Source organism: Bidens hawaiensis, unplaced genomic scaffold, assembly GCF_021521415.1.
Source record: "Bidens hawaiensis isolate Kalapana, Puna unplaced genomic scaffold, B.hawaiensis_p1.1 tig00009970_1, whole genome shotgun sequence".
NCBI lineage: Eukaryota > Viridiplantae > Streptophyta > Magnoliopsida > Asterales > Asteraceae > Bidens > Bidens hawaiensis.
Window position 1 is genome coordinate 636,755 of NW_027491757.1, and position 26,104 is coordinate 662,858.

At 33.5% G+C, this 26,104-nt stretch overlaps 3 protein-coding genes across 3 annotated transcripts; all 3 read right to left on the reverse strand.

Moving 5' to 3' along the window:
• Positions 1–544: 544 nt before the first annotated feature.
• Positions 545–2,134, reverse strand: LOC143534008 (protein PLANT CADMIUM RESISTANCE 2-like). The gene is made up of 5 exons (XM_077028619.1): positions 2,103–2,134; positions 1,211–1,440; positions 1,047–1,118; positions 748–960; positions 545–653 (listed from the first exon to the last, which is right to left on the reverse strand). Exons 1-5 carry the CDS (start codon positions 2,132–2,134, stop codon positions 565–567), a joined length of 636 nt encoding a protein of 211 aa, XP_076884734.1. The 3' UTR covers positions 545–564.
• An 8,324-nt stretch (positions 2,135–10,458) lies between these two features.
• On the reverse strand, positions 10,459–11,376 carry LOC143533995 (protein PLANT CADMIUM RESISTANCE 2-like). Its single transcript, XM_077028611.1, has 4 exons — positions 11,226–11,376; positions 10,974–11,045; positions 10,684–10,878; positions 10,459–10,599 (listed from the first exon to the last, which is right to left on the reverse strand). The coding sequence occupies exons 1-4, from the start codon at positions 11,374–11,376 to the stop codon at positions 10,517–10,519; spliced, it is 501 nt and encodes a 166-aa protein (XP_076884726.1). The 3' UTR covers positions 10,459–10,516.
• A 7,522-nt stretch (positions 11,377–18,898) lies between these two features.
• LOC143533996 (protein PLANT CADMIUM RESISTANCE 7-like) lies at positions 18,899–25,689 on the reverse strand. The gene is made up of 4 exons (XM_077028612.1): positions 25,521–25,689; positions 24,900–24,971; positions 24,518–24,730; positions 18,899–18,994 (listed from the first exon to the last, which is right to left on the reverse strand). Exons 1-4 carry the CDS (start codon positions 25,687–25,689, stop codon positions 18,918–18,920), a joined length of 531 nt encoding a protein of 176 aa, XP_076884727.1. The 3' UTR covers positions 18,899–18,917.
• Between the last annotated feature and the right edge of the window lie 415 nt (positions 25,690–26,104).

Here is a 26,104-nt window from a genome sequence, read left to right on the forward strand (position 1 = left end):
ACAATATATAACAAACCAACAAACATTTACGTGTGTAGTTGGAGGAAACAATGTCAGTTAAATGTGAACAAATTCGAGATACATAAACTTGGGGTTTTATATAAAAATCCGGCGATTTCCACTAACCGGAGGGTAAGCAAAGCCACTTTTGGTTCCACCTTAAGATACTTCAAACGTAAAGAAGGTATAATCGATTGATGTTGCATTTAGGCGTATCACGATAAAACATTTTATAAACAGTTTGGACATGTATAACATGGTATCATTATAACTGTAAAATAAATAATGAAAGAACAAAATTTATGAACGGAATAATCATGTTAAGCATTGTTTGTTGTCCATTAATATCAAACTAGATAATGTATTACAAGCTTTAACAACCAAAGACTTGACAGAACATAACAGCCCTCTAGATTCTATGACTTAGAAAAACCTTAGGGCAGCATGGTAAACAATACTCATTGTAGCATAATCACATAATGATTACGATATCGCTATTAATTATGTTCAAAAAAGAAGCATGATTAATTCCTCAACTCCCCAAGTTGATTATGTATCTTTATTTCAACGAGTCATTCCTCCAGGAACCTTTGGTGCCACCATGAGTCCACCGGTTTGTTGAATCTCCGGCGTTTGATTGCGCCACCCAACCCCTAAAAAAGTAATTAAACACATTGTACAAGTTAATCCCCATGATTATAAACTGTTAAAATTTGAAAAGTGATGGGGTATAAATAATATTGTTACCAAGTTGCATGTTAAATCCGCGAGCCTGAAGTTCACGATATTCTTGACACAACGCGCATGGTTCACATATTAAATGTACTAGTATATTAAAGACAGGGTCATTAGGCAACTTATATATTTGGCTCATTTTGATCCTATAGTATGCTGATAATAAACACCCGCAACCCGTGAAGTAGAGTATACCAGCATGAAGCATGGCATATAAACCGCAACCTGTTGACACCCATCGCGATTTTAGAATATTAATTAAGTTGCAACTTATTTAACTACTAAATATCTATTGATCAATGAACACTCACTGATTTGTCCCCTATCCACCCTTTCTGCTATTTGCCCAAAAGTGACACAAGGCGCAAAGAAGGTTATAAGAACTATTAAAACAGAATATGTAATTAGTATAATGAATACTTATTGTTTTGATATTATTAAAGAAAGTAAAAGAATATAATATAATTGTACTTACGGGTTGGGATATCATCAAAACATTCAAAAAGACCTGTAGACCAAATAGGAAATGCGTCTTGTTGTGGTGGAACCCCGACCACAGGCTGGCTTGCCGCACCTTTGGTTGAGTCTGGTTCAGATGTAGCCGGAGGGTTTGAAGATGGCGTGGTAGTCGCCGGTTGGGCATCATTTGTAGGTTGAGGAGCTTTGTCCTTGTTGTCATTTAGGGATGAGGAATTCAGTTTTAAACTCAATTATCCAGATAGAATGATACTATTGGATAATCGAGTTTAATTATCATGTGAATTAATTTGATGTTAGTTCAATAAGTGTCCTATTTATACACTAGAAATTATTCTCCGGCAATGATTTTATCCAATGATTTTTTGCGGTGTTTTTCAAAGGTCTTGCATAAATGCGATAATTGTTGCATGTTAATAGGGTTGATCATTGCACATGAATAAAAGAATTTGATGGCCAGAATTTCTTCACATTATCAATTTTTCTACATATATAATTTGATCCGAACATTTTTTTTGGATGAAATATCATTAGAACTTATTATATAACCATATAATAAACTGACCTAATAAGTGATCCAAGACGCTATTAAAGTGATTGAAGAGTTTGCGGATTCATAATTCTAGAAACACATATATTTGACGGGATTAATTTGTTTGCTAATTTACTTAATATTATTAATTATTAATTAGCTTTTAGTTTTGAATTTGGAGTTTTGACAAAGTTTTTTTTCCCCCTATTCTACTCTTTGTTTGTGCTTATGCTTTGCATTATAAGCTTGTGTATATGTAATAACAATTAATAATACGACGATTTCATTAGCTAGTTAAAAGTCTACTTGTATCATATAATAAACATTCTCTCGGGTTTGACGTCTAATAATACTTTACATCAATGTATCTAAATTACTCTTTTTGCCCATGCTTATGTTTGAACCCAGGATCTTATGTGCCTCTAGTCGACTAGCCGTGTATTAGCCCTTATTGAATAATTGAAAGTAGTCGGGTTCGAGATCAGCAGTTTCCTAAGATAGGACCCTTTGAGCGCTTAGACTCCAAAGAAATAATATAAAGAAGTAGATATTTCTCTTCATAATTTTCTGCTTAATTCATTCTTAAACTTGCAATGCCTTTTATAGGCTACATTTGAAAGTAATAAACCAAAAGAAAAGGTAAAACTAACAGAAACATGAACTAAACCATTAACCTAAAGGGATGTTTGGTAACCTTTTAATGGTGAATAAGAGACTATCTTTAAATGATTCATAGCCTTTTAATGGGTTAAGAATTAACCCTAAGTCTGAATAGTTGGTTGCCTCTTAACCATCCAAACTTAATACTACATTCTAACCATTAATATGTAGTCTCTTAATGACCATTAAGAGAATACCAAACAGACCCTAATATTACTTCCCACTAACATAAAATAAACAAACTATTAAAGATATTGAAAGAAAACTAATAAAAACAAGTTGCATGGTGAACGTTGGGTGAGCAAACCATTAAGAGGCTACCAAACAACCCCTATAATAACTTTCCACTAACATAAAATAAACTAATTGAAACAAGTTGCATGGTAAACGTGTGGTGACCAAAGGGTCTTGCATGCGCATGAAGACTGACCAGAATGTGGGCACGTATCAATAATCAAATAATCAATAAGGAAAAGGAGTTCTACCATAACACAATACAAGTTTATAACTAATGTTGTAAAAAAAATATGGCATATGCAAGGTGCCAAGAAACAATAAATAAGTAATTTTCCAGTAACCCATAACACCATTTAGGATAAATACAACAACCATTAAAAATTCAAATCTGCTTCAAAATCAACATACTAACATGAAAATTAATTTAAAAGTTTACACGTAATTAATACTTTGGAAAGAAAAAGAATGCAGGCAACAAATTGGCACCAAACAGGCTAGGCTATTCAAGTGAATCTGCACCGACGAGCAAATGGCATTTCTTGTGTAACGCAAATTTCTTTACAATCACTTAATCAAGCTTACACAAAAGTATACTGCATAGAAATTGAGTCTTGACAGAAAACATGGTACTAACCTAGCAATTTTAGGCCCAATTTTCTTCGTAACCTGAGCCAGTTCTCATGATGAAGCTTCATATGATATCATTACAATTGCTTGATTTGTTAAGCATATAACACCACGAAGTCAATAAAGGCTTGATTTTTGTTTTCTCCAACAATTACATGTTTAGATGTTTATGGAACGTAATCGAGCATTTCAAGTTTATGTGTTAAACATAAGACCAAAATCAGTAAGGAATGGAGTCATTGAGTTTAATGAGAATATGATTTAAGTTGGAGGGAGTTTTAGAAATAAAAAGGAGGGAAAAAGCCCTAAAATTGATAGATTTATGGTGGGAAATCAATTAACTTAGAGAGGGAATTTTAATAATTAAAGGAAATGTTTTATTTTAGATTAAGAAATTAACGTAAAATTCAGTTTTTGTTATATAAATATGTTATGTATATAAATTACCAAAAAAGAAAATATAAATTTACAGAATCTAAAATTAAAACGTATATAATTAATATTTCAATTTTTTAATATTATAAAATTAAATGTTGTATGTATAATAAAGAAATAAAATATAATATAAGTTATATATGCACAGATTTTTAAATGTACACCAACTTTTTGTTTGTAATTTACCAAATCTAACTATGACCAATATCGACTAGGTTTAGCCATTCGTCGTAATATGACATAAGTGTCACGATGGCTCTTAATTAGTTATATTGAAAATACAGGTCATAATTTATCTTAATAAGTCATAATGCGTACATATATCACTATGGTTAACCATGGTTCACTTATCGTGGATTTGGCTAGGTGGTTGAAAAAAAAAAATTTAAAAGATTCATAACTGAAAACCGAATTAACTAAATAGGACCTACATTTACTTTGGTTGACATAATCATGTGTTGTGTTTAGGGCGGTCAATTCCAGACACGACCCGAAACTCGACACGAAAAAATATAGGTTTTGGACACGACCCATTTTCTTAAATGGGTCAACCCGAACCCGACCCATCTAAAAAATGGGTCAACCCGACCCGACCGTCAAAAGGTGAGTTGACCTGTTAACCCGTTTAAAAATTTTATAAAAGTTAATATTTTGATTTTAGAGATAAGAAGTATTAAATTTTAAAGTTAAATACTTTAATTTATAATTTTTCATATATCTATTAACTTTTAAAAATTAAACTAATTACTTTTTAAATATTATTATCGACTCTTCACTTCCAGTATTTATATTCTATTAGTCCTAACAGTCTATTCTCTTATTATTTTCATTCGCTTATTAAAATGTTTTATATGAATAATAGTAATTGATTGTCTAGGTTATTATAAAGCCACTAGATGGTAACCATATTTGAAAACGAACGTAAAATGACCCGAAACACAACCCGAACACGACACGAATTTAAATGGGTCGACACAACGCGAAAAATATATGGGTTGGGTTAGGTTTGAAGAATCTCAACACGCCAACCCGAAACCTATTAACCCGATAACCCGACACGATTGACACCCCTAGCTATGTTGTTAGTCAGGATTGTGAGTGGTGGATTTGTTAGCTTTTGATCAAACAGCTCTGTTAATGGTCAAATACGATTTGTTAGGCTTATTATTGGTCAACTACAGTTGGTTAAGGTCATCATTGATTAATTAGAAAAAAAAGATGGTCAATTGGGATCGTTGATTGTAAATGGTGGTGAAGTGGTCGTAATAATGTTCAATTAGAACCAGTGATAGCTAATTATTGTTAATCAGGATCGTTTAGGGTGAATTAGTTCATTTTTATCAAATAGTATCATCATTGTTGAACTAGAGTTAACGATAATAAGTTAGAGTTATTAATCATTGTTTTGTGTTATTACTAGTTAAACATGTTTATTGATAGTCAAATAGGATCAAGAGTGTGGTTAGTTAGACCCATAACACCTCTGAAAAAATATGTTCTTTTTTTGTTTATGTACCGCTGACTATCCAGCTACAAAAATAAGTTTTTTTTGTCTATCTTTCGAATCACTTAGGGTTGCTCACGAAAATAAAAAAGAAAAAACTCATGGCTCTCCTAAAACTCAAAAACAGCTCATTAAAAGGTCGCTCATTAGGAAAAGCTCAATGTGTAAAATCATTGAGTCAAATTGATTTGTAAGGCTGCCAATTATCTAATATATATAATTTGAAAGTTTGGTGACGCTATCATCTTATTGGTTCAAGTGACGGTCTGATATTGAACAAAGTTTTTTTTTTTTTTGTTTCGTAGTTCCAGTATCATAACGAGCTATCATTAAAAGAAATTAAATTTGTATTTTTAACACATCGTTCTGAATTTAATAATCTCCCACCAATAACTATAATTTATTCATCCTTTCGTTTCCCTCCTTCCTAACTTTTTAACTTTTCATTAAATCATCTTTTGCAATATTCCATTTCCTTCATGAATTTCAATCTAGATCTACTTTCTCACAAGAAACTGGGATCCTTTGGTTCACCCACATCACAATCGAACCGGATATAATCGAGCAGACTCAAACCCTAATTGAAGATGTTTCCGTTCATCCCTTTAGTTTCTATTCGGGCCGCCAGTTAGAATCAACCTTCATTTCCACCTACGAATTCAATTCTCGATATTTTTATTGTGTTCATGGAAGATCGATTTCAAGCCAAGTTGTCATCACGCATCCGTAAATATGTGCCTACCTCGGTTCAGCCAGAGGGTCTGATAAACCCTCGTTTGTTTGACCAATGATAACGGATTTACAAACTCTGACCCTATCGGCACCCGGAATGCTGATCTCCAAGTCTAGAACTTTCATTTCCTTTGTATTTCTAATTACAGTTACAGTAATTTGGTAATTTTCTGGTCATTGTATTTAGTTAAGCATCTGTTTAGCTAATTATTACATTACATTATCAAAAATCTGAATGTACAATAAGACTAAGATACAGATCCTCCATTCTATTATTTTACACTTGAAAACTTTTGACAACTGTTAAGTTGATGAGCAGTTGTCATATGAACTGTTAATTGAATTTGGAAGCTGGATCATACTCATAAATTTGTGTGATTAGCTATTTAAAGTCAATTATTTTCTGAACTAATTTCAATATGTTACTACCCGTTAACGATTTATCGAACCATGATCCTAGCCTTCCATCTTATCTTGCTAATGGAAAACACAATTATGAAGATGACATACCGGTTGTTTGATGTATGCTTCATGTGAAAGAAGCATAAATTATGTTTCATGTATGTTAGTTCATGATGCTAGGTGTACGTGTGTGTATATACATATGATTGTCGCTATTAAAGTAAAACTAATGTTGTTATTCACGACACTACAGACTAGATAAGCACTCAACTTTTTCATAAATTATATAATTCATAATTTGCTTCAATAAACAAATGACTTATTTATAAATTAACCGAACCGAGTAAAAAATATAATAAATTACACCGACTTCATGATTCTGCAACCTCTCACAAGTCTCTCCGCATGTCTTCATTTAGTCTCCCCATTATGCACTGTACTGCTACAACCATTTAACTTTTTTTATTTGCAGGCTGTACAAGGAACATAGGATGGGTAGAAGAAGACATTTTTATGTGCTGCATGTGAGACGCAAGCGGTGAAATTAAAATAAAGGTACTTCAATCCTCAAAATTAGTTAGATTAATCAAGAATCAGTATTTAATTCATAACATGGCGATGGAAAACTTAAATTAAGCGAGTCAAATCGCTAATGTCTTCAACAGTGATATTTAAAGAAATGATTATTTAAACTCAGCCACTGTATGATCATTTTGTCATAATTTTTCTAATGTAAGTTATAAGAAAGTGTATTAAAATGGGTTTACGTTTTTTTAACATGCTATTTAATAATGTGGTCTTACTTATTGGTGACTTGACAATTAATCTTTATGTTTTTGTTGACATTGCTGCTTAAGGTAATATGTTGGTTTTTTTTTTGTCTAATTGCTAAGTGTTTGGGGCATTTTCTTGTACATGTTTTTCTTTTGAGTCAAGAACAATGACTTAAAAACAAGTAACTTTTAGTTTTTTTTAGAATCAATACTAATGCTTGTTTATATGATTGATGATGGCAGAGTAGATATTATTAGAAGCTTTGGAGCTAAGTTGCATGAAGTGAAATTCTCAACCAAAAACGTTTAGACTCATCTTATAAACATTTGGAATTTGGAATGTGTTATTTTATTGTTTTTCCTAACATTTGTAATAGGATTAAACTTATTATTGAAGTTATAATATAATATTATGATTTCTCCATCTATAATTTTATCAAACTTTTATTTTGTTTATATTGTAAATCTTGTGATGGATGTGCCGCTAAACTAGTAAATATACTCAAATAGAAACAATTTTTATTGACAAAAAAATTGTGTCACAAAAGTTTTTTTATATTGTGGCGTAAAAATAGTGTCACTAAACTACTATGGATATACAACTAGGATTACCTTTTAAAAGCATAAAAATTATGTTACAAAAGTCTTTTTTCATATAGTGGCATAAAACAAAGTGTCACTAAAACCTCTAAAACTTTATGCGGCATATTGAAAAAGTGTCACTAAAAGGCTTTAGCGTCACTGCTTCTAGTGGCACTTTTTTGTGTGCCGCATATTCTTACAAGGGTCTTCAATGGCACTTTTATGATTTTTAGTGACACTTTTTGTATGTTATTATATGGCATTTTTTTTTGTAGCGTATCATGGTTAAATTTCTTTGTCCCAAAAATTACTAGCTCGATTAGCAAAACAGTAAAAACCGAATCCGAAACCGAATAGAACTTGAAAACTGAAAACCCAAAACCAAAATAAGGGAAACCGAATGGTTTTGAAGAAACAAAAAACCCAAATATTGGTTTTTGGTTTGGTTTTAACCCAACATCGCACCGAATTCACAACCCCCCCCCCCCTACCGTCAAGTGAGGAAATCGCCGGAAAGATTTCGTAGAAATATTTTATTTTTAAACGCCATATTTTCTTAAATTTATTATTGATACTTTGAAATGTGATTCAACTTTGGCGACTGTGATCGAATACCATTAAATTAATAGCTCCATCGATATGTTCATCATCATTTTTTTTTAAATTTGCATGCAGAAGGGTATGTGGTTTTTTTCAAAAAGTCAACTCACTGAAGTCGTCGAGGGGTCAATGGCCCATTTCTTTTCTCTTTTTTAAGACTATGTGTCATAGGGCCTCGTTGGCCCATGATTCCTCCTCTAATATTACGTCGCATCATGCTGGTTGGACGTTGATTAAGCTTCGGATAAAGCTCCTTCTCGTTCACTTGACCATGTTGTGGATAAAGCCCTGCTCGTGAGCCATAAATAACCAAAACTTCCGCTTCAACCTTCCTTAGTGGCCGCGAGCGGGATGAAGCCCCTCATCACTAGAAGGTGTTATGGTGTTCGTGAGTAGCATGGCTGAACAAAGCCCCACAAACATAGTCTAACAACATTTAAAGACACCCCCAATACCCAGAATACTCAGATGAGCCTTTCTGAGACGATATGTTAATTGTTTATATTGATTTTAACACTACAGATCTGATTCACACAAGAACACATCAAAGAGGAAGCACATGAATGTGAGAAAGCGTCCTTAAATCAGGTTTCAAACTTACTTAGATCTTCGGATTTCAAGCACTGCGGCTGAAGAGGTAGGTCCCAGCAGAGGTGGTTAGGACCCGCAAGACTCCCTTAAAAGGAGACGTCTGCGCAGTTGAACACGCAAGACTCCTTAAACGGACGTCTGCGCAGTTGAACCCGCAGACTTCACCATAGGGACGTCTGCGCCGCGACCTACCAAACCCGCAGGACCCACCACGCTCAGAGTTGTGACGACCTCACATGCGGTACGCAAGCTGGTCCCGCAGGAAATGCCTCCCTATGGTTTCCAAGTATCCGCCTGTTCCCGCAGGTGCGGATACCCGCCATTAGGGACTGGCCACCCGCGCAGCATGGCTACACGCATAAGGCTCAAACTCGTAATAATTCAGTAGTCACCTGAAGAAGGAATGAACAAAGTCGGGAACATTCCCGCATAAAGGCGGGAGGGGGAAAACTCCCGCCTAAATGAGCCAGTCCGTATAATAATGGAGGATCTTTTGTGTGATACCTGACGAGGTATGGACAAAAGATCTGACCAAAGATACGACAGCTCACTGACAGCAGCATGGCAGACAGCACGCCACAGCACTGTGACCAATAGCCGCCGCCTGCTCACCAACTCCTGCCATACCACGTGCCTAGCCTGTAGTTGGTGGGAAAGGAAAAGTGAACAGCACGCCTGGTCACTATCAGCCGCTACCTATCCACCAATTACCAGCAGAGCACGCGTGTAGGCCACAGTTGGCAGAGTACTAGGCCGGCTAAACCTCCTTGGAAACCCACCTTCGGCTATAAAAGACATCAAATGGTATTATCATTTCATCATCTAATATCTTGTATAATTTACCTGATAACTGCTCTAGTATTCTTAATATACTTTTATATTCAAAGAGTAATATAGACTGATTCTCACGCCGGAGGGTGGTCACAAGGAGGAACCCCCCCCCCCCTTCTTAGTGACGAGCTCACGGTGTCTGTTTTGCAGGTTATCGGAAGAACCATCTTGCCGGAATTAACCCCTCGTGGGAAATGTCTATCTAACCCTCAGGTTACTCGTAATCTGTCGGGGTTCGACTGGTGTTTCTTCAGCGGCTCATCTGGTTAACAAACATACAACATTGTACGTACACACATGCAATCATAGAAAATACTAAGCAAATACCAAGCAATATCCAATGATCACGTTGAGATTTACATTCATGGCGAAAAATAAAATGGGTTAACAATAGAAAAAAACCAATACAACTCCTATCTTTTATTGAAAAGACCCACACTTTAATTTTATTGTACTTAATTCCCTTAAATTTATAAAACCAACAAAAAAGTTACTAATTTAAATTTGTATATTGAAGTCTATAAACATGTCTAAAATTCACGAAAATTATATTATTTTCAAAACCAATAACTGTTAGCTAATTTAAAATTAACAAGTTATTAATATCTTATTAAAAAATTATAAGTGTGTGCATATTGAGACAAATTTAGGATATTAATATACAAAATTACATTAGTAAATTTTCGTTTACTTTTACAATATTAAAAAGATTTTAAAATTATTGAAAGATTTTTTTGTAAAAGATAAAAGCATATATTTAGTTTTCTTAAAGTATTAACCCTAAAACAATACTTCTAACTAACGACTCATTCCTCCATGAGCCATGGGTGGAATTTGGACTCCATTGTTAGGCATCATCCTATCCAAATTTGCTTGCCATCCTAGAAAATAAAAATAATCAAATTATCAAAATTTTCATGACCAAAAATATATTAGTTTTCAACCAGACTCTGTATGATCATTACCAATTGATATGTCGAATCCGTGTTGTTGGAGCTCGCGATACTCTTGACACAAGGCGCATGGCTCGCAGCAGAAATGAACACAACAATCATTGGTAGGCTCTTCGGGCAATCTGTATTGGCGCCTCATTTTGGTCCGATTAGTGCAAGAATAAAGGCAACAACTGATTGTATATATGGCTCCATGTACACCACAAGCTGTGTTATACACAAATCAAAATATTTATTAATCTGCATCTCAAACTATCCAAAATATTCAAACATACTAATCATGCATGCTACTTGGTACTTACAACTATTTCCTTTGTCTACTATCTCGGCTATTTGTCCGAAAATTATGCAAGGGCACCAGAATGTTAAGCAGCCTGTATTTAAAAAGGTTAAATAAAGTATAATTATACGATAAATGCATGTTCGTACTAAAAGCTTAAATCCCGTATTAAGTCAGTTAGATGGATTTATGAGTAGATTATTAGTTGTTTCAACCAAAGAAAAAGAAAACCTTTTTAATGTTACAAGAAGTTTTTATAGTTTAAATGACTTACAATTAGGGATATCAAGGCAACAGTCACATAGTCCACTGGACCAAGAGGTCTGAGGTACCCTAGGTGAAGAAACGCCAGTGGCATATGGCGGCAGTGGCGGTTGGCCGTATTCCGGTGGTGGTGGTGGTGGTGGAGACTTTTGAGGATACATGATTATTGAAACAAGTAGCACTGATCAATATAGAGTTGTTTATTTGGACATAGTTTTCTTAGAGTGCTCATAATGGCATATATATGGACAACTCAATCGTTACATGTGAACACCCGAAACTACGGGGAAAATATATATTTTAAGTTTTGAGATTACCACCTTGTAAAATTTGTCTTGTTATCCAATTTTAAACAGTTGGTTTAGGTAATTGTTCTCAAGTATATTAGAATAGAAAATGATGCATGCTGATGTTTGTATATTGAGAACCCTTATAACTGTATATATCACTTGTTGCCTAGTGCATTGATGATTTGGTGAGATAGTACAAGTAGATACGTTTAATGTGCGTCAGAAATTCGGAAAGGGCGCGCTAAATTTTTTTATTGTCTCATTTGTTTTTAATCTATCATATTTGCATTAGTAAGGATGAGTCAGAATTATATATATTCATGCCCAGACTTGGTATTTTCTTTCGAACACGTTGCCCCGTCTCTTTTGACGCGTGATGCATTCTGATGACTTCCTACATTTTTCCAAATATGCTAAATTTTTTAGCATAACTTATACATGCATAGATACATACATGTGTGTGTAAGCACATGTAATAGAGAGATTAAAATACTTGAATAGAAAATACGTATAAGAAAGAAAACACAACACATGATCTACTCTTTCTCTCATTTTGCTTCTTTTTTGTGTTTCATTTTGGTATCTAGGACAATAGTTTTAGGATTCAGATGAAGTTGATTAATAAACGGGTAAGCGGGTGTCAACAAAATAATCCTTCTTTTAACTAAGATTCAGTTGCACGATGGCACCAACGATATGTACTTCGTATGGTTTTGACCCTTTCTTACGAAATTACACACTTGATACTACTATTTGCCAAACCGTAAAATATTTGTTTGTTGGGAGTGGTCATCATTGATTTCTAGCTAGGGATGACAATTTCTACGTGATACACGAATACATGACACGAACCTATATGACTTTAGCAGGTATCAGGTAAGGCCTTAACAGGTTTCGTGTACTAAACAAGTAGACACGAATCTACCTGTTAATTTTCGTTCTAAACAGGTAAAATACACGTTTACCTAGTTAAGTACATGATTAAATTTTTTATAATTAAACACATACACACACACACACACACATATACATACATACATACATACATACATACATACATACATACATATATATATATATAAAAGTTATCCTAAACCCCAAATTCCTAAACCATTCTCACAACCGTCACATAATCGATCTCGAGTTCACGGCATTCCTAGTTCCCTCTCCGGCCATCAGCTCCGCCTTTGAATTCCTGCCCCGCAGCTGCCGGTGCTTCCTCCGGTCTCCACTTTCCACCGCCGGTTTCGACAACTTTTGTTTCACTAAACAGATTGTCAAATATGTGTTTTTTCACTAAACAGATTGTCAAATATGTGTTTCTAAACAGCTCTTATCGTATATTATCGTGCATACCAGGTATTAACAGGTTTGTGTTCGTGTTTGAAATACAGGTGCACAATAAGTTTTCTTGTTGTGTACAAGTAGACTCACTTCGTCTTTTTATCTTATCGTGTTCGTGTCTTATCGTGTAAGAGTATACACGATACACCAGCCTTACTCTAGCTTTGTTTTGCTCCATGTAACTTGCATATGAGGGTAATTAACACAGAGATAATGATTTCAATCACTAACTTTGTGCCAAAGGAAAAATCGAATTTTAGGAATGTCATTGAGCAATCATTTTCGAGGGTCCAATTAATCATCCATATACGTTTAAAATAACGTAAATTTCTTGAAGGTTGGGGAGACACCATCATTGGACATAAATTAATGGCAAATTGCTTTGAAATTATATTGAAATGAAGTTTGGAACAATATTCCAAGAAGATTAGTTGAAGGAATGTGACCAATAAGCTTGTTAATGAGGTAAAATAATCTGTTAGCTTAAATATAAAAGGATGCATATGGCATAAACACATTTAATTAGTACACAAGTGATGGATCATAATTCATTCACAGAGTGGATCATTTGTGGAATGCATATCCGTACCAATAATTTATTGAATGCATGTTCCAACATGGCCAAATTATGACATTAGGTTTAAATTATTATTAATTAATCTTACTAATACATTAAAGCAAAATCATATGTCCACATGACATTTATCTAAGTTGTTCACATAGGATGCTACATAATCAATTGCCTTTTATATTTTATCCATCTCATTAATATTAAAATTAAATTCTATATTCACAAAATATTATTGAAATCAAATCAATCTTACTAATATAGTAAAGCAAAATCATATGTCCACATGGCATTTATCTAGGTTGTCCATATAGGATGTCACATAATCAATTGTCTTTTATATTTTATCCATCTCATTAATATTTAAATTAAATTCTAAATTCACAAAATATTATTGAAATCAAATCAATTCTTAATTTGAGACTTTATATCATTATTTAATTATCTTCTTATATTTGGAAATACCTAAATGTAACTTATAAATGATTCATATATGTATGTATGTATGTATGTGTGTTGAAATCTCGAATCAGTTTATATTCTATAATAAATCTTACTAATATATTAAAGCAAAATCATATGTTCACATGACATTTATCCAGGTTGTTCACATAGGATGCCACATAATCAATTGCCTTTTATATTTTATCCATCTCATTAATATTTCAATTAAATTCTAAATTCACAAAATATTATTGAAATTAAATCAATTCTTAATTTGAGACTTTATATCATTATTTAATTATCTTCTTATATTTGAAAACACCTAAATGTAACTTATAAATGATTCATATATGTATGTATGTATGTATGTGTGTGTGTTGAAATCTCGAATCAATCTATATTCTATAATAAATTATAATTTTTATATATAATTACAAAAATAACTAAATTGTTATACTTATAAATCAAATTAACATAATTGTAAAACAAATAATGGTTGCTAAAATAAAAATATGTTTTGCCTTAAGTCCTTAACTTATGCATATTACTTATAAATTGAAACTGTTGACTCTTATTTTCCCTAATTTATGCTTATTAGTCTTAAAATCAAATTATGTTTCAAATAATTTCTATGTTTATTAAGTTTAACAAAAATAAACTGCTAATTACATCACTATATAAGATTGAACGATTAGAACATATTCTTCATCAATTCCATCATTTCTATCAATGTCAGAAGCTACTATGTGCAAGTACGTAAGTTCTTCAGCCAATTTTTTAAGCATTTAATAATTAGTTATTCAATATGAAGTACCATTAATTCTTATAGTAATCGTTTCATCATTTTAACGGGTAAATGGAGAATCAAAAACATCACAATGCTTAATGAAATGGAGATACTTTGACTCACACCAAGTTGAAGAAATTTGAAAATTAATGGTTAATCACCATTTAGTGAAAATAAAGACAATACTTCGTTTTTTTTATTGTGTTTTTGAATTTGAGAGTTTTTTCTAGGTGAATGTCATATGTACACATTGTATTGCTTTAATAGATTAGTAAAATTAAATAAAAAATGATATTTTTTACCGTTATTTGTTTTCATTTATAGTTTTTATAAGTTTGTTAATAATCTTTTGATAGAAAAACAACTTGTGTTTCAATATTATCACAACTTAGTGTAGCGATTTTAACCCCAAATATTAAAATTCTAAATAAAATGATTATTATGACTTTAAAATTGTAACCCCTAAAGTTTAAACGTTTAATAAATGGAAATTATTTAGTAGTTAAATGGTTATTATGAGTTTAAACTTCTAACCACAAGTTTACATGTTTAATATTTTTTGATAACTTTTTTTAATTTCCTTTAATGTTTTTTGTTAAATAATGTTTGGAAATTATTTATGTTTGGTTCATATATTTTATGGAAATTGGAAATGAAAATTGATAAACATTCCTTCTATAATTGTGTTTGATTGGTAAGTGAATGTATTTAAATGATAAATCTTTCCTTCAATTAAGGGAATTCACTTTCTTTCCAATATGTGATGGAATTATAAACATTCCACTGAAATATGGTATGAATGTTTTTATTTTTAAAATAAATCAAACATGAAGGTTTGGTTTGATAGTGTATAAATAATTAAATATATCAAAAACTTATTAAAAACTTATAAATACAAACTATTATATAAAATAACTGAATTTACGTATTACATATAATATTTTTTTAAATTATAATATTTTATACTGTGTGTAACACGGGCTATAACCTAGTATTAAAATATAAATGTTAGTAATTTAAAAAGGTGTGTGTGGGGAGGGGGGGAAAGGTTGTTTGTTTTCAGAAGTGACAAGGAATTGATTCTGATTGGATGGAAGACCGAAGACTTTTAGAAGACTTCATTTTTCTTCGGTTTTAGTGTGTGAATCCGACCACAAAATGATCACAACATTTGGAAGGTGGGGGTGCTTTCCAAACTATCCACAGCTACTCAAATATATTATTTGTCATATTATCTTGTTGTTTGTTTTGAAACAATTGCTAGAAACAGTCTCTCTATTATCAAATATAGAGAAAAGATTTGTTTACAGGTTACATCACACTATTCATAGACTCTGCTAATAATTTTTGTTATTTGTAAGATTTATTGGATATGGTTGTTGTTTGACACTACAAAAAAAATGGGCAATAGCAGCACCAGGTGTCACCATTAAAGTGTATAAATATCGCCGCTAACACTTTTAGTGGCAAGTGGTCACCGCTAAACTTTGGTGACGATGGGTCGCCGCTATTGCGGCTTCGCTAAAGACCAAAGCTTCGCTGCTAATGTGTATGCGTAGCTGGAGACTTGTCGGTAGAAGGATTTCAACATGTTTAATGCAATAAAACACAACGATTAATCAAATTTAACTCGAACAATGAAACAAAACACACATAACTTTTCATTAAATCGGTTAAATTACATGATTTCTACATAATAACATAAACTTACAAGAGGTTGTGGGTGTTGGTTGAAGTTGTAGGTGGCCAGAGCTTAAAACCCGTGAACTGAAAGCTGGTCGGAACTTGCAACTTGAGGTTTTTGACGATGGTGGTGGTGGTTGACGTTCTTTATAGTGGTAGATGAAGGCAGCTAGACGTGGTTGATGGTGGTAACCGATTGAAGTAATGATATGAAGTTTGGTGGACGGTGGAGGTGATGATATGATGTTTGTTGCAGTTAATTTGATGGTGGTGTGCTTGTTTCAAAAAGAGATTGCAACCGTTAGATCTTCTCTTTATCAACGGTCATGATCGAGCGGTTGTCAATGGAGCACACTGATAAGGCAAATAGCGGTGACGCTAGAAAATAGCAACAACGTCGGACAATAGCAGCGACAGTGTTAGCTGTCATCACTATTGTCCAGCGTTGCCGCTAAACAGCGAATTTTTTGTAGTGTGAAGTATCCTAATTGATGCACTATTATCCTAATACGCTATACAAATTTTTTTCTTTAGTAAACTTTTATTACAATTCATAAAATGCAAATTTGTGAAAGAAAAATTAATATAAAGATAAAATAAATATTAAAATCATTAAAGCGTAAAATAATATCACCACTTTTTTATATAAAAACGACAAATCTACAATGTCGGAAGAGCCTATGTCGGAATTGTTTTTAGAATGTCTCACGCTGCCAAGTGATTAGATCAATGTTGATCTGGGATGGTGCATTCTATACTCGCAAAGGGCCTCAACAATTGTTTCAAGCTCCGTTCGTCGTTAAGTGTGTGGCTGTAGAATTTGTTGAATATTGTAACCTTGAGTTTTAAATCCTTCCCCTTAGAATTGATTTTATGTTCATTGCGGTTGCTACATCTAAATTTTGTTGGAATTTCGCTAAAATTGCGCATTTATGACGGTGTGGTTATCTAACAGATTCATCCAAGCTTTTTTCCTTTTTATTGTCGGTCCACACTCTTGATGGTATTTTATGTGCCGTTCATTTTGTGAAACTAAATTTTAAGATAGAAATGATGGATTTTTTGTGAAATGGTAAAAGTTTCGTATATATATAGTTAAACTAACACAACTCTTTTCTAATAATTAATAATGGCAATATAGTCGTTGAGCAACATATATCCATCTTTCAATGGGTATCACAACACACATCTACGTCTTTCACCGGGTACCCCTCAAATCCTCAATGGTGGTTGCAATCGTTTTTAAGCACCCAGATAGGAGTACTTGAGGCTTAAGGGTGCGTCTTAATGATCGGATTCGAGACATAACCCAATTTGTTTGGTAAATTGATTAAATCTTAATTTAGTTTTGACCGGTTAAACAATTAAACCCATTTTCAGGGGTCCTTTTTTACTCATCATTGGCCCCCAAATTCTTATGGATTCTCAGAATGGCTCTCCGGCCAATGAGCATAAAACACGTCAAACACTCTTTTAAGTCGTCTACCCAGACGTGCAAGTATGGGCGTGCTTTGTCATGATGAATCAAAAATTTTCAACTGCACGTCATCCTCGGCTTCACTAAGATCACTAGCCACACAGTTGTGCTTGGTCTTGGGCACGGTCGTGCCGCCTTGAACTTTCTTGATCATAATCGACTATTCTCCTAACATGTTGATTAACCGATCTCCACGGTAGTTCTCCTCTACTAGCAAGGTCACATTTTCGATAAAGCAATTTTTCTTGCCAATTCTTCTGAAAAGTTTCACTATAGCTATTCCAAAATCTTCCAAATAACAACCCGATCGTTGAGTAATCATAACCATTAACACTACTAGAAAATTCGGCAGTTTCAAACACAACTTACCTTGGAAAATCAGAGGCTACAAACGTTTCCACTAATATTTAACTAGTACGTTTTGGTCGGAAATATCTAACTGAGAAATTTTTTTGGCCGCGTTGACCAAAATTAAGGAATCCGGTCGTGTTAACCAAATGATACGTAGTTGAATGGTCGTTGAGCTCACATCTTCCATCCGTGTGTACAGAGCGAAGGGCACACCTAAAACTGCGGACCTTAATGCACCATTCGTGAAAAACGTGACATTAGATTATTGTTTCAAAACGTGTTGTTCCAGACACGCAAACAGGCCCAAGCCAGACCGTCCCAGGCCCATCACGTGAAAGGTAAATCAGTCTCACTCAGTGGCAAGACGATTGGCGCTTAGTATCATCATACACACTAAATTATATAGCATTTCCAGTTGCTATCACATGCTTATGTTTATCAAAATAATAAATTGTATTTGATGGATCATATCGTTGAATGTCTCCTGTCAACACATGACCACCGGGTCCAGTTTTGTTACTACAGATCAAAATCAACAACCCTCACGAATACAACAAAATATATATAAATTAATATTTTGATAAGACTTCACACCACAAAAGGCAATATCATACAATTTTAATTACGACCGTTAATGCAAACAAATTTTAAATAATACATCATCACTCTCAAAGTCTCAATACATTAATTCAAGATGTGTAGTTACTTGGGATAATGATGAGGCATGCGTTACGGTTTAAAAAAAAATTTGCCGTTACTTAACGGTACATTCCCCCTGGGGCCATTGGTGGCATTTGCACACCATAACTTTGCCTCTCTATATTACCTTGCCACCCTATAATTATTTGTAAACATTAAAATCATATTCAAATTGTGAAAAAATATAGGACGCACTACAAACAAAAAGTCATTTAGTGGCACCCATCTTTAATGACATTTAGTTTTTGTGTCATTAATTTAGGTTTTAATGGCACTTTGCGAATGCCATCTTTGCTTAGCATACATTTTTAGTGTCACTTAGTTTTAATGCCACTAATTTATGATTTTAGTGACACTTTGTGTATGCCACTAAACTCTAGTGTCACACGTTTTTAATGGCATTTAGCTGTTGTGTCACTAATTTAGGGTTTTAATGACACTTTACGTATGCCATCTTTGCTTAGCACACATTATTAGTGGCATTTAGTTTTAGTGTCACTAGTTTATGATTTTAGTGGCAGTTTGTGTACGCCACAAAGATCTAGTGTTACACAGTCTTAATGGCATTTTGCTTTTGTGCCATTAATTTAGGTTTGTAGTGGGACTTTGCATATGTCATCTTTGCTTAGCACACATTTTCAGTGACACTTGGTTTCAATGCTACTAATTTATAATTCTAGTGGCATTTAGCTAGTGTATATGTTTTTGTTTTTATGTTTTCAGACTGTTGTCGTCAAGAAAGTTGGAAGAGTGAAAAATAAAAGGAGACATATTCCTAACCCTAATAGAACCCCGTCTTCTTCAACACGCTGATATGCCCAAATCGATCCTAATTTCTCTTATTGCCTTGATTACCAGTTCCAAGCTTCATCATTCACTATTATTCATTCGCCTCCTTCTGTTTGTTCGTCTAAAACCCTAGCAACCTCCATTTCCCCTAATTTCTTCACTCTCTACAGGTTCATGTGCTTCCTCTTCTACTCTAGCTATTAATTAATGTTCGATTATCAGTTAATTCGAGATGATTATCGTTCATTAACTCGACTAATTGATTCCTTATGCGCATATCTGTATGTATTGATTTCTAGTTGTGTGAATCCGTTTAGAATCCTTGTTTGTGATTATTTGCGGCTTTATTGTATTTATATGACGATATTTGATTTGAATTCTATTATATTCTGTTTTTCTTAGATTTTTACAATTGTGAGATACTGAGATTGAACCTTTTAACCTAATTTAGATCGCCGGAGGAACGATCAGAATCATTTGATATATACATGTTCTGTTTATGCTTAAATCTAATTTAACCCTAGCTATCCCTAATTTGTTTATTTGATGCAAATTGCTGTCAACTTTGGTGTTTTTTCCTGAATTTGATGTTTTGATGCAAATTGTTGTTAACCTCTGCTCATTTTCGGACCTAATTTTGTTTCGAATGCGACTTAGAGTTAGGGCACAATCAAGTCGGATTTGATTTGCTAGCCTTAGAGTGAACTGGCCGTCAATTAGGGCAAGAAATTACTCATGCGTGAATCTCCAGCAACCTATAGCGAAGCTCGAGTGAAGCAAATGGAAGACCGATTAAATATATTGCTAGAAGTTGCTAGGTATTATTTTTTTAATTTATTAACTTTTTTGTGTATTTATATTATATTATTGCCGTCTTTCATAATTTGTCATAATTTTGTTCACCTCTTCTATTGATTCCAAGTTATTTATTAGCATGTAATTGTTGATTATTTTTTTAATACTTTTTGTGTTCTCTTTGTTGCTATTATATGATTTGGAGGTTCTATTTGTAGCAATTTGTTCTATCATACTTTTCCTTTGTTTTTCTGTTTTGTATGGTTTGCTTACATTATACTCTTCCTAGACCTATTCACCGACTGGAATTGTGAGTTACTTTTTCATTTATATAATATGTAGATCTGCTTAATCGTTTTTGTCTGCTTATTTACTTAACCTTGTTATAAGAGTGTCAGTAGGTTATCGTGTATGAATGTAGCTGCTGTTTATGTAATTATCAGGTTTTTTTCATTTATATAATATGTAGATCTGCTTAATCGTTTTTGTCTGCTTATTTACTTAACCTTGTTATAAGAGTGTCAGTAGGTTATCGTGTATGAATGTAGCTGCTGTTTATGTAATTATCAGGTTTTATGTTGTTGTTGAACAAGCATCCGTTTGTAGGTGATATTTGATTGTATAATTGTTCATTTTTTCAGGAAAGTAGAAGTTGCTAGGCTTGTGGTTGACAAATTTCTGAATAATTTTATATGTTGTTGATGAAATTTGTTCCTCTGTGTTACAGCTCTTATCATTGTATAGGCACTCGCCTGCTGTGATATGGCATTGTATATTTGAATAGTTAATGAACATCATTAGTTGCAAATTAGAAGTGATAAAATTCATTTCTAATTTTCTAGGGAGTCTAGTTAGGAGAACTTTGAGTTATGTTTGAATAGTTAATGAACATCATTAGTTGCAAATTAGAAGTGATAAAATTCATTTCTAATTTTCTAGGGAGTCTAGTTAGGAGAACTTTGAGTTATGTTTTCCTAGATGCGTAACTGAGTTGTTGCATTGTTGACGGTGTTTATGCTAAACTTTGATTCCACATTAGATGGTGATGTGCCTTTTACATTCTGATGTGTCTGAAGTAGTTAGCTGTAGTGAGACTATAATCATATAGTCATTCCTAATAGCAGGATTGCTCTGTTAGAATCTTGTTAGCATTTCTTGTGTGGTTATTTTACACATTTACTAAGCTATGAATGTTATTAAATAGTAAATATGACTTTACCTTTGGTCATCATCCTATGACTGATATTGTTCATTGTTTCCTTGTTTCCTTGTAATGAACGTAGCAGGTTAAAGGGTTGGCAGCAAAGTTGAAGACCAATCCCGATTAGGGAATTCTTGAATACGAGTCAAACATCTTGGATAGGAAAAATGTGTTTGGGTCAAACACATACCCGCGGAAAAAGGGGCGGCTCTTTTGGGTACTTGATATTGTTTTTGGGATGAATTGAATCAATGATTCTTTGGTTGTTTGGTTAATATTCGGTAATTTGAATAATTGTATGGTTTATGTTTGATAGCGGTTTCTATTGGATGCCTGTTGTGATACGACTTTGATTGTCTTGATGGTTGTTGCTGCTTCTTTGGCTCTAGGCATAAAAACAGAAGTTAATGATTCACAACTTATTTATATTAAAAACAATAATATTTTTGTGTTTTTTTAATAATCTTGTAGCATATTTTCAGGGGATCTAAGAAGGATGGCTAATTTAGTCCGGTTCAGTTCGTGTTTTTTTACATTATGTTGTTGTTGCAAAGGTAAACATTACATCATATTAATTTGTTTTTTGTTTTATTTATGTTTTTATGCCTAATTTTTCATCTGATGTCTTTTTATGCAGATAAAATCATTCTTGCTTTTGTTCTGTTACTGATGTACTTCAAAATCTCATGCAGCTGTAGCCTTGGCAGGTGATTGAGGCACTTAATTGACCCAAGGTATCCCATATTTATTTTGTTACTTATTTAATATGAATGTTGGGCCAATAGTTTCAGGATGTCCCAAACAAAGACACCAAGCGAATTTAAAGGCTCAAGCTATAGCAAGATAGGTAATTTAAAGGTTCGAGGTGCAAATCTTAACCGGCTAACTGAACCGAAACCGGAATTGACTAGAAAATGGCTAATAACCGGTGTTGGAGAAACCAATTACTTTCCGATTGTAACCAATGGTTAGGAAGTGGTTAGGCATTTTTCACACAGAAACCAGTTAACCGAAACTGGTTAATTACCGAACATTGGTAGGCTAGGGGTGCAAACGAGTCAAGCCGAGCCTAAACTCGACTAGACTTGAGCTCGGCTTGTTTAACATACACAGAGCTCGAGCTCGGCTCGTTTCGATCTCTATTTCAAGGCTCGAGCTTGGCTCGTGAGTAGTTTTTGAAACTCAAGCTTGGCTCAGCTTACTATTTATTAATTAATTTTATATATGTATATATATTTTCAATTATATTTTATATATAGCATATTACTTAATTATTATTTCACAGCATTTATATCTATAGCGAAGCTCGAGTGAAGCAAATGGAAGACCGGTTAAATATATTGCTAGGTGTTGCTAGGTATTTTTTTTTTAATTTATTAACTTTTTTGTGTATTTATATTATATGAATGCTTAACTGACTAAACAGATATGAAAACAAGATCTTAGTAACTGATGAACTGAACGGCCAGATGGTCAAATGGTGGACCAATAGGAGCCCGTTACTCCCGAGTCTTTGAAAACACCACTACAGGTTTATTAATATCACCTTTTCCCTGTCAGGTAGACAAAATGACAATTTCATACAAATATATAAATATATTATGTACAATGTTTCTTATCTATTGTAGGTATACATGAAGCTACAAACAAAATAATTCCTTGTTGACTATGAACACATTCCAGTAACAGATGAGAAGTCACCAAAGGAACATGATTTTGCTACATTGGTATGCCTTATTTTCAGCTTTTGATTTGATTTATTTAAATGATACTGATTTGTGGTTTTTAGTTTTCTAGTTTAATTGGTTTCCCTTTTATAGTCTTTTATTTTATAAATAGAAGTCATTGCATGCTGCATGAAAAATAAACTCAATTTTTGTGTTGAATTTTGATTACACCCTGTCATCGTATAAATGCTAAGGCTTTCAATTATTATTTGGCTTGATGACAAGTGAAGCTCAGGCTCGTTTAGATTCGGCTCGATAGACCATTTTCAGTGGCCGATCTCGAGTATCTTACAAGCTGTGCTGGGCTCGTTTGTTTCCCTAAACAAGGCTAGTGTCAAATGTGGTTGATTTCAATAGATTATTATTGGTTTTTGGTTAATAATTAAGCCGGCTACACAAGTTAGTGTCCATATTGTATATTTATATTGAAAAGTGTTTATTTTTCTTATTAGGTACATTGAATGAAGATTGAAGATGGTGAAAAAGGTTAACGAGTTTGGTGAACTTTTCAGTTGTTATTCAAATATTTGTTACTTTACTTTTCTTGTTATTAGATATTTGATGTGTTGGGAATGTGATCAAACTTTTAATTTTGGTGAAGATATTATAATATCTATATTCAAAAAGATTTTAGTGGTAGTAGAAAAAAAGTGTCACTATCCTAAAAGTTTGTAGTGGTAGACAAAAAAATGTCACTAAAAGTCTAAAAGTTTCGTAACATCAAAGAAAAGTGCCACTATAAGTCAAAGGTTTGTAGTGGTAGACAAAAAAAAGTGCCACAAAAGTCCGAAGGTTTGTAGCGGCAGGCGAAAAAAATGCAACTAAAAAGTCCAAAGATTTGTAGTGGTAGACGAAAAAAATGCCACTAAAAGTCCAAATTTTTTTAATGGCACACAAAAAAGTGTCACTAAAAGCTCAACAGTTGTAGCGGCAGACGAAAAAAGTGCCACTAAAGGGCTTTAGTGGCAACGCTTCTAGTGGCACTCTTTTTGTATGTCACTCGTTCCAAAAATGATAGTGGCACTTAATTGGGTTCTTGTGACACTTTTTGTGTGCCATTAAATAGCTTTTTATTTGTAGTGGCGACTAATTGATTATATAAGTAGAAAACACATTATTATGTTCGTAGCTAGGCAAGCGTCTTTACCAATCGATATGTCAAACCCGCGACGCTTGAGCTCCCGATACTCTTGACACAAGGCACATCGTTCACAGAAAAAATGAACAAGGCAATCGTTACAAGGACTTTCGCGCAATCCGAATTGGCTCCTCATTTTAGTCCGATACGTGCAAGAATATATGCATCCGCAACATGGGAGAGCTTCTATTAATCCATAGAGTCCCCCATGCACTCCACAAGCTGTGTAAACATTAGTACATGTCATTAGCTAGCATGTTAATTTGTCTTGATGCCATACAAACAATTACAAACCGAATGTGTTTTTCTGAATTTTGAAATGGGATTTACAAACATTTGTAAAGAATTAATCGAGCAAGAACATGTTAAAGAGCATGGATAATGAACTTACAAGTGTTTCCTTTGTCAATAATCTCAGCTATTTGTCCAAAAGTGATGCATGGACACCAACATGTTAAGCAACCTGTGGTTCACAAACAAATTGCAATCAACATGCTTCTATCTTTTAGGGCCGGCTCAACTTTTTAAGGGCATATATCACAATCGAGCCGGTTGCCCAGTTCTTTAGTGAAAATATACTCTTTTGCTAACCTCTTAACATAATTATTAAAACTATTAAAATATAAATAGCTTGTTTGTTTAGGTTACTTATTTAAATTATGAAAGAGAATGAACTTTAACATTTGTTGGTACTATTAGTGTTTTGACATGATATACAATACTATAGGTTTGTTTGCATTTTAACATAGCAAAAGCATAAGCATTGTTGGTCCAACTAGGTTTTAAAGCAATTGTGCTATTAAGAAAACAATTCAAGAGGTTATATATCTTGTCTTGTTTTCCCCTATCAATTTTAACGGCGCATTATTGCCTGCCTTTGTGGCAAAAATTTCTGGATCCGACACTGATGACAACACACATTTTTAATACGATTCCTAAAAGGCGCAAATTCACTCAATTCCAGTGATTAATTAAGAGTTTATGGAGTTATGATCCGAAAGCTGAGACTTACAATTTGGGACGTCTGAGCAGCACGCACAAAGGCTACTCGACCAGTTGGCAGTGCAGGGAGGAAGAGGCACGTATTGAGATGGGATAGCGCTAGCGTATTGAGGCTGCGGTGGTGGCGGTTGGTCGTATGAATGTGGAGGAGCCGATGGTGTTTGTTTTTGGGGATGCATGATTATAAAGAATCAGCTGTAGTTGTTTGCTGGTTGCTAATTAACCTTGAAAAATGATATATGTGACTCCAAAACAAATTGAACGATATTTAATGAACAAATATATATACAACTGAAGTTTCTGTGCATCTGCTTGGAAGTTTCAACCCAACGTATAAATTAAGGAAAGGTCAGAGTCAGAAGAAAATAAATTAAAAATTAAATTGATATAAATTAATTGTTTGTTTTTACAAATAATATGTAAAGCACATGCAAGTATACAACTATAGTTTATTAAAAGACAGGGTAAAGTGTGAACTCAAGACATGATGTATGTGAGTCATATGACATATCCAAATCATATTCAAGCACGTACAGAGTTTAAATATTTTTCTCTAAACGAAGTGACAATTTTCTGAAGTAAATAAAACCAACG

Coding starts and splice junctions, on each gene's coding strand:
- LOC143534008 (XM_077028619.1), bottom strand. CDS start 2,134: ATGGGCAAAAAGAGTAATTTAGATACATTGAT. Junction 1,119..1,210: donor TTTTGATGATATCCCAACCC/GTAAGTACAATT, acceptor CTGTTTTAATAG/TTCTTATAACCTTCTTTGCG. Junction 654..747: donor CGGATTTAACATGCAACTTG/GTAACAATATTA, acceptor TTACTTTTTTAG/GGGTTGGGTGGCGCAATCAA.
- LOC143533995 (XM_077028611.1), bottom strand. CDS start 11,376: ATGTATCCTCAAAAGTCTCCACCACCACCACCACCACCGGAATACGGC. Junction 11,046..11,225: donor TTGCCTTGATATCCCTAATT/GTAAGTCATTTA, acceptor TTTTAAATACAG/GCTGCTTAACATTCTGGTGC. Junction 10,600..10,683: donor CGGATTCGACATATCAATTG/GTAATGATCATA, acceptor TTTATTTTCTAG/GATGGCAAGCAAATTTGGAT.
- LOC143533996 (XM_077028612.1), bottom strand. CDS start 25,689: ATGCATCCCCAAAAACAAACACCATCGGCTCCTCCACATTCATACGAC. Junction 24,731..24,899: donor TATTGACAAAGGAAACACTT/GTAAGTTCATTA, acceptor ATGTTTACACAG/CTTGTGGAGTGCATGGGGGA. Junction 18,995..24,517: donor CGGGTTTGACATATCGATTG/GTAAAGACGCTT, acceptor AAATAATTATAG/GGTGGCAAGGTAATATAGAG.